This window comes from Pteropus vampyrus, unplaced genomic scaffold, assembly GCF_000151845.1.
Source record: "Pteropus vampyrus isolate Shadow unplaced genomic scaffold, Pvam_2.0 Scaffold71, whole genome shotgun sequence".
Taxonomy (NCBI): domain Eukaryota; kingdom Metazoa; phylum Chordata; class Mammalia; order Chiroptera; family Pteropodidae; genus Pteropus; species Pteropus vampyrus.
In genome coordinates this window covers 3,636,925-3,652,159 of record NW_011888852.1, presented here as the reverse complement: position 1 = coordinate 3,652,159, position 15,235 = coordinate 3,636,925, and the positions used below count along the sequence as shown (strand labels likewise).

Genomic DNA, 15,235 nt, shown 5'->3' with positions numbered 1-15,235 from the left:
GTGGAAACCTCTTAAGGGCAAGTAATTGTGTTAGAGGATTTCTTCATGGTTCAAAGGCACATGGGATATGGTCGCTACCCCTAAGGAATGTACAGTCTAAGAGGAGAGAGAAAACATACAAAAAAGCATCTACAATACAAAGCTTTATGTGACAAGTGTCTTAAGAATGATACAATTAAATTTTTATGGGGTGGCTGTAATAAAAAAGACAGAAAAGGACCAGCATTGGGAATGATGTGGAGAGACTGGACCCTCGCACGCTGCTGATGGGAACGTAAAATGATGCAGCCACTTTGAAAAACAGTCTAGCAGTTCATCAAAAATGTAAACATAAAGTTATTATTTGACTGAGTAACTCCACGCCCAGGTATATATACTCGAAAAAGGAAAATACACGTTTACACAAAATGTTGTACGTGAATGTTCAAGGCAGCCTTGAAACGAAGCAATGTGCAGACACCACTGAGCGCATAAACTGAACGCGGTACGTCCGTATGGTAGAGTATTATCCACCATGAAAGGACACGCAGGCCACATCGTGGATGGACCTTGAACACATGCGAGGTAAAAGCAGCCAGGCACAGAAGATTACGCATTCTGTGACTCCACTGATACGGAATGTTCTAAACAGGCACATCAATGGAGACAGACAGCACGTTAGTGGTCCCACCGGCTGTGTGAACAGGGGTGAGAACTGAGGGGATGCCAGAGGGTCTGAGGCTTCTTTCTGGAGCAATAAAATGCTCCACAATGTGGTCACAGCTGCATGGCTCCATGAATATACTAAAAGTCATTAAAATGTGCACTTTAAAAGGGTCAAATGTATGGTATGTGAATTATACCTCAATAAAGTTGTTACCAAAAAATATCATAGAGTGACAAGACTGACCAGTGAATACTTCATAAAAGTGTTTTAAATAGGTCTAAAAATGGGCAGAAATTTTGATAGAGGTGATAAAAAGGGGTGTAGAATTGAGATGTGCTAAGAATATTTCAGGTAAAGGAGGAAGTTTGGACACTGACATAGGCCTGTGAAAATTATTTTCAGTTATTTAACATTAAATGGATGGATTGTTGGTAAGAAGAGCTTACATATATAAACAAAACAATGTTTTTTTAAAAAATAATTTACAGAACTGATTTGCTTTTCAAATTACAATAAATTGAGATTTTGGATAAAAATTAGGTGAATTATACTTATTAATTTCAATGTTTTAAATAACAAAATCATATTTTAAATAAATATAGTAAGTTGAAAATTTTAGTTATGTAAGGAAACTTAGGTGCTAATTCACTTTGGTGAATCACGACAAACTAAAAAAGCAATTAAAATAAACTAAGTTAAGTGTTATTAATATAATAATTAATTGATTGTCATACTTCTATATTATAATCATATTAGCCATTTGCCACAACACATAATAGAGTGAGCAATTAACAATCACACACATTTAACTTGCCTCTCGAGATGAACAGCTTGGGAAGAAAGGGAACTAAAAGTAAAACAAAATGGTATGACATTTAAATCTGTAAAACGCCGTGGAACATTTGATCTTTATTAACACGAGAAAACTCCAAGGGAAATGGAGGAAAACATGCAAAAGGGTCAATATTTAAATAAAATTGTGCTACAGGTACTCCATCAAAATTTTTTAACTTACCAGAATGATTTGGGGGAACAAGTATATAACACTAAAATGAATCATTATGCATAGTCTACACAAAGTTCTAAATGTCGTATAATAAAGCCGGTCTAAAAGTTGAGTTACTAACTGAGGACTTCGCTTTGACATCATTTTAGAAGAGTCTTTAAGTATATAAACATACATATTTAAATATACTACTTGGTGTATTTTAGTTAAAACTGTGTACTTTATATTTTAGTTCAAATCATATACTTCTTAACCGTATGTACTTCCCCTTGGTTTCTACGTCCTCATTTATAAAATTAGGGTAATAACAGTATCTACTCATATAGTTGTTGTGAATATTGAATAGGTCATTGCACATAAAACCCTTGAAACACTGCCTGGTTCCTACTAAGACGTGCTAGTTATTCTCTTTTTTTCTTTTTATAATCAGAAATTGATCCTATCTTTTAAACCGAAAGAAAAAAAAAGAATTAATCTTAGCTAAGTTAGGACTTTCCCTTAGGTTTCTATTCTAATTAGCACATTTTTCTCTTGAATTTAACTTGATTATTAAGTAATACTGCATACTGGCAAATTATAATGCATGGTCTTCTCATCTGTCTGCCTGTCAGCAAAGGAGCGTTTTGTTTTGTGAGACAGGAGAATGAATTATGCTAATCAGGAGGTTTATGTTTACCGTTATTATTATAAAATTGGTGTATTCATTCATATAAAATCTAAGAACTATAATTACTTTTATATTTTTGAAGGTATAGTCTTATATTAATAATATGTAGCCATATCACTAAGTCATTAAAAGATAAAACTGTATCTTTCATGTCATACATGAAAAACAGGCATTTATTATTTTACATATTATTTCTAGATACCGAAAGTCAGATTATATTAATTTTATACACATATTTTATGACGTGGATTTTAATGTGGTCTTAGATATCCTGTGATAGTGAGGTTTACTTTAGGCAGTTCAGCACTATCATGATATTTATAACGATAAGCTATAAATAAGAAAGACATTATTTACCATATTTTAATTTCTGAGACAGATAATAATTATCTGTGCAATTTGTCAGAGCAACATAGAAAGTTACATATTTATGTGTTCTGAAACTTCATTAACAGCTGATTTTTTAAACTTAAGAATAACGATTTGCAATTAAATTCTAAAAATGATTTTAATGTGACATTGTCACTATCATGCCAGGCTAGATTAATAAATAATTAATAAATAGGCTTCACCATTCACAGAATGAATTCTGCAGACTATTTCTGTGACCTCTTCTTCTCCCTTTGTAAAACACCCATCCCCTACTTTTGTACCATATTCAAAGTTCGGGTTCACATCTGTGGACTGCTGTTTTAAAAATGAACACTATAGACTAGGCAGGGAATCAATATGTTGAGACCGTTTGTAAGATTTTTCAGACAGAAGGATTCCAAAACAGAGTATGAGTTAGGACCCAGTGGATAGGGATAGGATCAGATTAGCTCAAAGACAAATCTGTTCAAAATTCAAAGAAGTCTGAAGAGTTCTGACAGAGTAGATTGGTTAAGAATCACATCAATTGATTTTTAAATAATTTATTTCAAGCCTACTTTTCATTGTTTTTCAGATATTTTAACTTAATGTTATTTTGAGAATTTTGTTTATAAGCATAAATTAATGTGAATAATTACTCTAGCTACCATTAGATGAAAAAAATATAATGGGGTTATTAGTCTTTATTGGATTTTGCCTCTGGTATTACTCGGCAGATCTTATTACAATGAACTTCAAGGTACTAACCAAATTTGTATTCACTAATTAATTACCTCTAGCGGGAACTAAGGATCAGACAGTCTAAACTAAATTGCATAATTATTGAACACATCTGTTAGCATATGTGAATGAGAAAATGCAACGCATTATCTAAAAAGGCCAGGAATCATGTTTGTGAATTTTCTCTAGTTCTTTTGGCTCAAGAATAAGACCACCAATCTGTGGGCAAAAGGAAATAATGGATTTCATTTGCTTAAACTTCCCAATGGCCTTAGATAAAATCTCTGAACTATTAAAACAAACCACAAAACAACAAAAACAAATGAACATTTACTTAGGAATTCAAGGCAAACATCTGTTCACAGGTTTAAGATTAGTTTTAAATAGGAAAAATAGTTTTCATGATTACAGAAATGTTAATAACATAAGCATATCCAGCAACTGGTGTTGGAATAACCTCATTAAACATTTTCTAAAAGAAGGAGAATAATGTGCCATCTCCAGTTTACAATGAACAATACCTCTTCTCTTTAATAAAAGGAGAAATCTGTGGTAGAAATATCACTGGAGGCCTTCATAAATCATGCCAGATAATTTTCAGCATATTTCTGGAAACTGGAGTGCTATTTTGTGTACAGAATGATGAAAATAAGTCCACTTCTCTATTGCAATCTGCCACCCCAATGCTGTATGGGCTGAAAACACGGAAGTCAAGTAAGACTCAGCCACTTGAGACTCTACGCCAGCAGTTTTAACCTTAGATGTAGGGTATGATTCTGCAGACAGGTTTCCAGGGATCAGTGGACCCTCTGAAATTGCGTACAAAACTGCCTGTGTACATTCATGAGGTGATCTGCTTTCATGAGATTCTCAAAAGTGGTTTAAAACCCAAACAATGTTACGGGCCAACACCGTAAGATACCCATTTCCCATCTGGTCACTGCAGATGCTGCTCTGACTTGACCCCAGACCAGCACTAACGTAAGGTGAAAACTGAGGGCGGCCAGGTGAATGGCTGCCAGTGGTGGGGATTAGCAGAGTGGGGACACAGAAAAACCCAGGAATGGGGAGGGACATTCCAAAGAGTGACAGCAGGGAGGAAACTGAAAATTCAATGGTCGCCTGGCTGAAGTGGCTATTCTTCAGGGCTGTTAGCATGTTTGAGTCACAGGTAAGTCCGTGAGCCCATCACCTTGTGCCCCTCACAATTATTTAGGCAGTTAGATGGGAACGATGCATGCTATATATTACTTTTCCTACATTAAAATGTTGCTCTTCACTATATAGAAAGTAGATGCTATTCATTTCCTGTCAGCGAAGTACCTCTTTGTTTGAACGTATTTTCCTCTCTTTGATACTAGACATGAGATAAAGCACGTGATTTGCGAGCACAGTTCCAACTAGTGGCACACACTTATTTACCAGGAGATAGATTTTTAAACTCAGGAACCTCGCGAGTATTTATTATTTACAACAAACATAAGAAAAACATGTCAGTATTTACCTGCGAGATTGTCGATTTCCTTCTCCTGCAGCAGACTGACGGCATCGTCGTCCCCCTCCAGCATAAGCTCCGTCTCTGCATTCTGATTCACTATCGCCTGACTCCTGAACGTTTTCTTCGACTTCACCACATCTTCTTCGGTGCCTAGTTACAACCGACATAGAATAATTCAGGTCACTGCGATTGTTTTGCTTTCCGTATTAAAAATGATCTATTACTTTCTCATAATTACATGTTGCATTTACACATTACTTTATAATTAAGAATATTTTTACCTTCTTTATCTTGTTTGGTCTTCTAAATAACTTTGCGAGAAAGGCAGGGAGCGTAACCACCTAGCCTTGTTTTACAGATGAGGAAACGGGCTGAGAAAGCTCCGTGACTTGCTGAGAGACCCAGTGCTCGGGGCTCGTGGAGGACAGTCTCCCTTATCTACGTCTCGGGGCTCTAAGCTCACTGCATTTTCTATCGAAAATCTGCATCTCACCGCAAACTGGGTTTTCTGATCCACGATACTACACAATTTTATACAATGATACCTTTGTGTGAATTAGAAAATTGATCAGATCGTTTTTGAAAATGACAGCTATGAAGAAAAGCAGAAAGCATTCACATCTGAAGGGAGAAATGGTTGATAACTGGGCAGCTACAGAAAGGTGGAGTTGGGGGTGACGCAGACAGAAAATGTGCTTCATGGGACTGTTTCCTTAGAAATTAATGAAATAAATGATGATTCTTCTAAAGTGATATCCTGGCTTTGTTATATAACCTAGTACAAAAGGCCAAAATACAAATACAAAAAAAAAAAAATAACCAGAAAGATGGAAATATAGCAAAAGTGGACCTAGCGTCAAAAAAGGTCAATCAATGTTATGCATTTGACTGCTTAACAAATATTTCAATATTTACATTCGAACACGTGCTTTGGCAGGTGACAATGACTTATCGTCTGAATTGCAAGTAAATTATATATATATATGAACCACAGCTAAGCAATGTCTCTATTTCACAACACTTGCAGATGAAATTCGACCTGGAAGAAAGTGCTGTAACTTACTGTGTTCTAGCTGCCGTATTGGGGCATAGGCTTCAAGGAGCAGCCTTAGCTAGGAAAATACTGTCACATCCCATCTGGTGTGCTGGATAATATTCGTGAAAATGGAGCCCAAGAAATACAATGCCTCCTATATGGTGGCATTGTATCACAGTTCCAGGGGATGTGACGATATTGTGAACACATGCAATTACTCTCCAAGTCTTGTCATAACTTTGGCCAAAATTCTCGCCGTTTAACCATAATACGTTTGGTCAACTCTTCTAGGCCCACAGAGGACTTCCAACAGTCCGTTACACAGTCCGTTACTGACTGCTGATATTTGCTCAACCATTTTTCTGGAAGTGCATCTAGCTGCCGTAACACATGCGTCGTAAAACAGAGTCAACCTCTTTTTCTGCAGCGTGCACACTTCTTTTCATCGGTGACTCAGAGTCAAACCTGTTTGCTAAAACATTAACAAACTGACCCAAAGGCAGCCCGTAGAAGAGTAAAAACCAGACGTCGAGGAACACAGTTACATCATAATAGCACTGTAGAGTGTCACTGGCTGAGAGGTACAGTCTGTCATCTTAGCTCTTACTGTATAATAGCATTTAGAGAGCATGGTTAAAAAATATCTTAACGATATAAAGTAATAGATTGTAAAATATATGTTTTGATAAATACTTCAGGGACAAAAGGTATTATTACAAGTCAAAGCTCCACGGGAGGTGAGGAGAATTAAACGAGTTATACATGCATTCTTTTCTCCCTGGCCCATGGATAATTCTTTTTTTTTGGACTGAAAACTGAGAATTGATTACTGACTGCTCCAGAACCTCATTTTAATGTTATTTGGTTTCTTGACAATATAAAGCCAGTGCAATAGTAATCTTCTAGGGGTAGCTATCATTATAATGTATTTGTTTCTTGGGCAGAAACTTAATTTGCGAGACTCAGAGCTTGAACCATCTGAGAGCAAACGAGTGATGAATGACTGGGAAGTCCCCCTCGAGGTCCCACAGCCACATTTCTCCTACATGTCTTCAGCGGGACAGTCCCAATCCCGCATCTTCCTCAACAACAAATCATCTCCTGCTCCTCAACCGCCTCCTACTTTGATCGAGCCACTTACTGGAGCCACAAACTTGGGGGGCATCCCTCGCGTGGCTGGCACTGCCCTAGCTCAGGCAGAGCTCCCTCACTCACGCCACGCTTCTGTCAGTGTGATTACTATAAAACACAAATAAGTTGAGGACATTTTCCCACTTCAGCTGTTTACGAACTCCTCCCAATCAACACACTCAGTGCAAGGCTTATACTGACAGAATAAAATCTAAAGTCCTTAGCATGGCTGATCGAGGCCTTTTATCCTCCTATGACCGTTTTTGCATTATCTCTTCTTACTCCCCCATAAACAATACCGGACCACTTCCGAAATATGTCATGCTTTCTCAGGCCCCTTTACCGGTGCTACTATTATTCCCTCTGCCTGGTACTTTCCTCCCTTCCTCCTCTGTTCAATTCCTACTTGACCTTCAAAACTCACCTCCTCCAGGCGCCTTTTCTCACCAAACCCTCTGTGTAAACTTTCACAGTTTACACAGAACTCAGCCACACTGCATAGGTGCTATCTGCTGTGTTTGTCTCCACTACACGCTATGGCTTAACTTCTGCAGCCTCAGTGTCTGCCACCCAGCAGGCGTGCCACAAACACTTGCTGAACTGAAGTTCAAGGCTCCCTATCCTGTGGTTTCTTAAGGTAGTTGGCGTGGTCTTTCCTTATGCTTCCGCCACACCTCATAAATCTGCACTACAGAAGTTACTGGTATTGCAATTGTTTGCTTGTTACGTCCACGTAGCTTGGAAGCTGTTGATGACTTCATTCTGTCTTTGTGTTCTCAGTTCTCAGCACACTGCCTGGCATAGAACAACTCCTGACAAGTAGTGAATAAGCAAATAAACTGAGATATAAAAGTTACATCTGGATATTTCTTAATCTGAAGGTTCAGGATATCTCAGAGATTCTTGGTGATTTGCCTTCAGTTTGTGGGAAAATTTAAGAATCTATGTAGTTACAAAGAAGGGAACTTGGATCTTTATCAAGAAAATCCTTTATGTATGTGTCAGCCTAAAAAAGCAAGTGTGTAATCTGCTTTGCCATTGAAAAACTTTGCATAACTCATTATTAACATTACTATTTACCAATAAGGAAAATGTAGTCAAAAGAAGGTGAGCTCTGAAGTGTATACTAAGCTTTTAATTGTATCCCCTCTAGTTTTACAGCAGTAAAATAAATATGTCTTATCCATACCAACACACTGAACTTATCTCTGTTGAAGTGTTATCAGTTTGAAGCTTAGTAAACTTCCTGATTTTACGGTACTGCAGCAAACATTTATCTAAATTAAAGTGTACGAGATCCAAAGGTGCTTTTCAATCACAATATCCTTTATGAATTAGAGTTTCATTCATCAAAATTACAGGCAAAAAGAGGTAAGGTCTCAAAGGGCTGCCTCATTACAAGGCTTATAAACGCTGTCCTTAGAAAGAATTGGTTTAACACCCAACAAATCAAAATGTGATTGGGAAGAGAATTTATTTGAGACCATCTATCTTCAGAAGACATGTTGGACCGAGTGCACTTCTTGGCCTCTTCAGCCATTCATCAAGAAATTAACAAGCGAATACCACAAACCACCAGAATGCCTTAGATTTGAAAATGTGGATTATGTGTAAAGCTGGATAGGATAGACATACATGCCTATTTTCTAAGAAAACATTAAAATGCCATAAAATCTATAAGGTTTCAGAATAAAAATAATGTCACCAAATTATAGATTAAGGAAGCCAAATTTGAAATTGTACTTATGCTATTTTCCACATCATGTTACAAATAACAAATATAGGAAAGCGTTCTATACGCATTAGATTTCTTTCTAAGTATATTATACTTAAAGCTCTGTATGTGAAAATGTTATCTAATATAAAAAGCTACTTTACATGAACCTACATAAAGCCCCTTTCACTAAATTTCTCTTAATAATTAAGTATATTTTACAAGTGAAGTAACGAGAGAACAAAAATGTATCTAGTAGTGTTACCATACTCTAGTATTACTACTATAATTGCATTATCATTTAAAATAGTTTTACTGTTATTTAAGATAAGTTAAAATATGGAAATGACAAATTGGAGGTGTTAACTTATCTTAATAATATTCAAAGAAAATGTCTATCTGGCTTTGTCGTTTTTAAAAAATGATCATGTATGTATATGTGTATCTATCCACCTATTATCTATCCATCCATCCATCCATCCATCCATCCATCCATCCATCCATCCATCCATCCATCCATCCATCCGTCTGTCTGTCCGTCCATCCATCCGTCTGTCCGTCCATCCATCCATCCATCCATCCAATCTACCCATCTATCTACCTACCTACCTACCTACCGACCTAATCTTATATAAATCTACTATGTAAAAATACATTTTCAATGTTATTTCTCTGTACAATTGAAACACATGGTCCATGATTCATGATCTGGGCTCTGCTTATTTAACTTCAGTATTTTACTGATTTGATCTCTTCACACCTTATATTCCCTAAGAGCTGAATGTTTTTGATCTCAAACATGACACACAGTCTCAAACCTTTAAGTCTGATGTACGTTAATTTCTCTTACATGGAATTCTCTTACCTGCCTTATCCTTCAAGATTCACTTTAGTTGATTACTCTCTTCTCTGTATAAACTTTGTGTCTTATAAACAAGTCACTATATATTATCATTATTTTTTGATACTTTTTCTGAAATATTTTATTTAGGTATTCTCTTGTTAGATTTTGATTTCTAGTGTGTCAAATGTCAAACAAAGTGGCAATCATTAAATGTTTGTTGAATGAGAACATGAAAACATAAACATAATTCACATATTAGTCATTTTAAATGCTTGGCACTTAAATTACTTTTCTCTTTATGTCCTTTACAGTTTCCTCATAAACGAGAAAGCTGGACTATGTGATTTCCCATTCTTACTTTATTTTACCTGCAAACATCCATTAAGAACACATTACAAAATATATCCAAACTAATCTTAACTCCAGTTTCCAAATCTGTGAAAGAGGAATAAATATTTATCAACTGACCTCTCACAGGGTTATTGGAATGTTAAAATAAGACAATGGATGCTAAAGTACTTTAAAATGTGTAAAGATTATTTATATAATAAACTTTTAAAAATTTGTTAAAATTTTGGTAAAATAAATAAAGCAAATTAACAAGAGAATATTAAAAGAGTCTACTAAGTACGTAAGTTAAAACTGAACAAGAACACAGCCAATGCTTTATTGCTTATAATAATGCTGCCTAAGATTTACGTGAAGGAAGAATAAAGCGAGCTTGTTTGAGGACTAAAAACTCAATTTAAGATAGCGCATCCATCTAAGGTCTTAGCATCATGCCGAACCAACAACAGGTACCCAGCGATAACCCTTTCCTTAGGCTGGATCATCTTCTCCCCTCCACCACGCTGTCACAGCACTCTGTCCACGTCCCCTGCAATGCAGTATGGGCCTTAACTCCTCCACTAGGTTGGATGCTCCCTGCAGACAGGACGGGTCATGTAGACAGGTGCCATGAAGTGTTTGTGAAATTAAATGGAGTGTAAATAGCTTACTTTGGAAATTGTTCTCCCTCAATAACTATTTTATCCATTTAAAGATGAAATTAAATAAAATAATTAAAATTAAATCGGCATCAGTGTATTTGACGTGCATTTTTTATTTTGTATATTCTTAATATCTTGGGTACTTGAAGGAAAAGAACTGCTTTCTCAACAAAGTTGATAACATGATATATACTTCTCTTCCATTATTGGGAGTTGGGCAAAACAGAAATTTAGTCTCATTTTATTTGATCTAAATGTAATATATCAAATTCGAATGTTTCTAAACATCTGGAAAATAGTTTTATATGATGGCAATCATGTGAAGGAAAAGTTTTTTTTTATCAATATATACTATTTAATAATATATTTTAGTTTTTTAAAATGTGTTTTGACGAAATTACTCCTACATAAGTAAGATAAAATTCTGCAATTTATTTTTCACACTTAAATACTTTCTTTTAGAAGTATGAATACTTTGGGAAATTTTAAAGATTACTTTTTCTCATTAAAGCTGAAATAGAGCAATAAACACCTTTAGAGAATAATGCTTTTAGTAACTCTAAATGATATTATTCAATTTCCACTAAAAGGAAAAGATTTAAAGACAAATATACATCTGAACTAATTACACTGGATATGGTGACATGATTTCATGCAATAATATGCATGAATCAATCTATTCACGAAGTTTACAATTTTGAAAATTTCAAAAAAGGTAAAAATGCTTAGTATTATATTGACAAATCTATCACTCAGAAATATTTTATGCTGACCTTAATGTGAGATAAAAGCAGTACGTACATACATTGAACACACTTTAACGATCATTTACTAAAAAGTAATTATTTTTCTTTGTAAATAATTTAAAATCAAAATTAAATTTTGTTTGACTGTATAGCACAGGCATATTTCCTTCTTTTAGAACATAAATAATGATGACATAAAAGAAAATAATTACTGAAGACTAAAAAAAAAACCATGTTCTATACAGAACAGAATTTAAAAATGAATAGCCTTTGCAGCAGAAAAATCCCAGTGGTAAAAGGTATTAGTGATACTGAATAAAAACACTATTCAAAAGAATGACTAGAATTTCAAGTATCTTTGTTCTTTTATACCTGATACTGAGCCAGCAGCCTCACTTTATCAATACAAAATCATTTTATGAAAGCAAGTATTTCCAGAAATGAACTAGACATTGTAATCAAATAGATGGTTTCAATTTGTTGTTTCAAACACACTTTAAGTAAAAATCTAAGTAGTTATTGATAAAATTAATAAATACAGATAAAAAAATCTGGACAGTTCAGACATCAAGTTCTTCTTTTCTTATTTGTAGGTGTTTCATCTGAATGTGCTGGCTTTAACCTTGGTTCTCACTTCAAGTCATTTTTGTTAACAGAGAATATATTGAACAATCCAAAATAGATTATTATCTAGACTACTATAAAATTAAAAACTCAGGATGCCAACTTTAAGTTTATAATAAAGGATTTCAGAAATGGTATTCCTTACTGGAATCAATAATTGATGTTACTCATGGTCCATTTTAACACATCATACATCACATAAAATCAGAGTATGGCATTTTTTGTGTCTTTGCTAAAAATGAGGAGCTTGTGTAGACTTTTGTTTGTTTTAAACTAGACATAAACATTATATCTGAAGGTAAGCTGTTTTCTGAAAAGCTCGAAGAGAATATTTCAATTGTAGAGTGAACACGAAGAATTAACAATATGGCAATTAATTAAGATGAAATGTTCATAGGACTTATTCTAAGTGGTAAACTCTTATTCAGATTAGTTATGCTTGTAAATAATTTACAGGACTATAAGAAATAAAGGGAAAAAATGTCTACCTAACATCAACGTTATTGCTCAGTGGAAAAGGACATCAAGGACACTTGCAAGTAAAAGAATTGGATCAATATTAACGTGATTTTCATTTCATGCTTCCCCAGCTCCAGTAAGCTGACAATATACTCTGATTATGTGAACTGCCTCAGAGTAACACAGAAAAGGTTATCAGAACAAGAGGTGGAAATGGAATGCACTTTTTATATTGACAGGCCTGCTAATAGAGTATACTGATTTTCAAAGACATGCAATGTATTTTTACAATTTGGGTCTGACAGCAAAAACGGAATTTCATTTCTCCCTAATTCAAAATATTCATGTGTAAGCAATATTTCTTAGAGCACACCAACAAAAGGGATATTCATAAACAGCATTTGAAAACTGAAAAATGCAATTAAAAAGGTGCAAGAAAATACTATTGAATTTAAGCATGATATTATATAAGTATGAAATGCTAACTTAATAATCTTAATGGAGTGAATGCAGAAAACTGCATTCTATGCTTTTTAAAGGAAATAGGATAAACCATATTTTAAGAATATAAATGGTGATAAATGTAGAATCTCTCTACACTTTCGACTGAATATTACTTGGTAGGAGTTTGATTAGTAATGAAGTTAGGCTGGTTTTTAAATATCTTAAATAAAATGTCATTATATTAAAAATCACGGCATATTTAACTTGTTGAAAAAAATACTAAAACACAGAAAACTTGGCTCAGTTTAGAACCCTCTGAATATCATAAAGAGCAGAGATGATGCATTACTCATCTTTGTGACTGAGTACACACCCTAGTGTTTGGTCTCCATGTTAAAGAATGTTTATAAAACGACTAGCATGAAACAAATAAAATACATCAAAAATGGTAAAGACAGCTATCGTCACATTGCTGTCTACAAGTGATTTTTTCCTCCCCTCTTTAAACTTTTCTTGGCATTTTCTAGATTTACTGCAATGAATATGTTTTTTTTTTTTTTTTTTTTTCAGGAAAAGAGAAAGGAGAAAGGGAAGGAAGGAAGAAAGGAAAAAAGGAAGGGAGGGAAGGAGGGAAAGATGAAAGGAAGGAAGGGAGGAAGGAAGGGAGGAAGGAAAGATGGAAGGAAGGAAGAAAGGGAGGGAGGGAGGGAAACAAAAAAGAGAACAAAGGAAAGACAACTTGCATCATGCGTCCAGAGGGCCAGCTGGCAGATGAGTAACAGAATGGAAGAAAGTAAGTTTTGGCAGCTCAGTGGAATGAAGGAAAATATGAATACAACTTGAATGAGGGCTGTGAGGCGGGGCAGACTTCCTCCAGCGGTGGGTGGCCTCGAGCTGGGAAATGATACCTGCATATTCTATTTAAGGTCTGTCACAACATTCGGTGTGAAAAATTTACTTTAAGACTCTGGGAAATGGGGGTAGGAGGTGTTTTGTATAGGTAAGCAACTGGCTCAGATGTGGAGGGAAGAGGTAATTAACAAAATTTTTTCTTTAATTATAAAAAAATAGAATAGCAAAAAGATGGTGATGATATAGGTTACTTAAAGCACTTTAAAAACACCAAAACCATTTAAAAATACATTTTTATAAATGACACAGAACGCACACCCTAAGTTCATCTGTATTGATATATTTTTATAGAAGATAGGCTGGCTATAAATAAGCCAAAATTTAGCAGGTCAACTTTAGAGTCGGAAATGTTCAATAATGTTCTTGCAATTAAGAAAATTCCAAATTTATCTACAGCAACACACTGTATAGTACGAGAATAACATTTAGACTGAGTTTTTGTTCTACACACCATTTTATTAATTAGCATGTCACTTAATTTCTGTGGTCTGTCATTTTCCCAAATAAAAATCCTCTAATAGCTCTACTCACAAATTCCTTTACAATGTGACTCCAAACAGCCTGTTCAGCCCCATCTCCACACGATCTCCCCGCACCATCTTCTGCTCCATCGCCCTTACACTGTGCTTTGCAGTCCCTTTCTCCACATTGCTTGGGAAGATCTCCATTCATCCTTTCAAGTCTAGCTAGAACCTATTTCTTCAGTTAGGCGGCCCCCTTCACTGAGCTCACACAGCATTTTTAATACACCTTGATGAATATATTTATCATATTCTAGTAATTATTTATAAATGCAATAGTGTGTACAGGTTATGAAAAATTAGTCTAAAAGAATATAAGCAAGATTTTGAACAGTCCCATGCCACTCAGCAATAAATCCATTAATATTTCTTTGTCAGTGCCTTATCTTTAATAGTGAAAATAAAACACAGACATAAAATACATATATCAGAATTTAAAAATACTGTACTGATGTATTCCATAGACATCCTGTACTTCGATGCTGCTACCGAAAATGATGGACTGTGGGTAAAATACTGTATGTAAACCTTGAAAATAACCAATTATCAATTAAATAGAAAACAGTAACTAAGTACATAAAATTATATTAATGTTGGTGCTCTAAATATAAATAAAAGATAAGATTCCTGCCTTCACAGGGTTTCTTTTATCTCAAAATATGAAACATCTGAAACCAAAATATATCCTGAAATCGTTACAAAGTGACCTGCTATCAAGTGTCAAATACTGAGGACATTCAAAGGAGTAAGTCAGGCCCTTTTAAGCTTTTGTGTCTTGGTGATTTCCGTTATTACCTCCGCCCTTGCCTGCTCATCTGGTAAATTCCTAATCTCGCAGGACGGGTCCTTCGTCACTGCTTCCATGAGTAGGCTTGGAGCTGGTCACTCTCCGCCTCTGCTCCTTTA

General features: G+C 35.1%; 1 protein-coding gene across 1 annotated transcript in view; it reads right to left on the bottom strand.

Annotated features, from left to right (window-relative positions):
- NBEA (neurobeachin) overlaps positions 1 to 15,235 on the bottom strand; it is a 600,762-nt gene that overhangs the window by 201,248 nt on the left and 384,279 nt on the right. Inside the window, exon 39 of the mRNA XM_023531608.1 lies at positions 4,916 to 5,059. Coding sequence (XP_023387376.1) covers positions 4,916 to 5,059 — 144 coding nt within the window. The remainder of the gene's footprint in view (positions 1 to 4,915; positions 5,060 to 15,235) is intronic.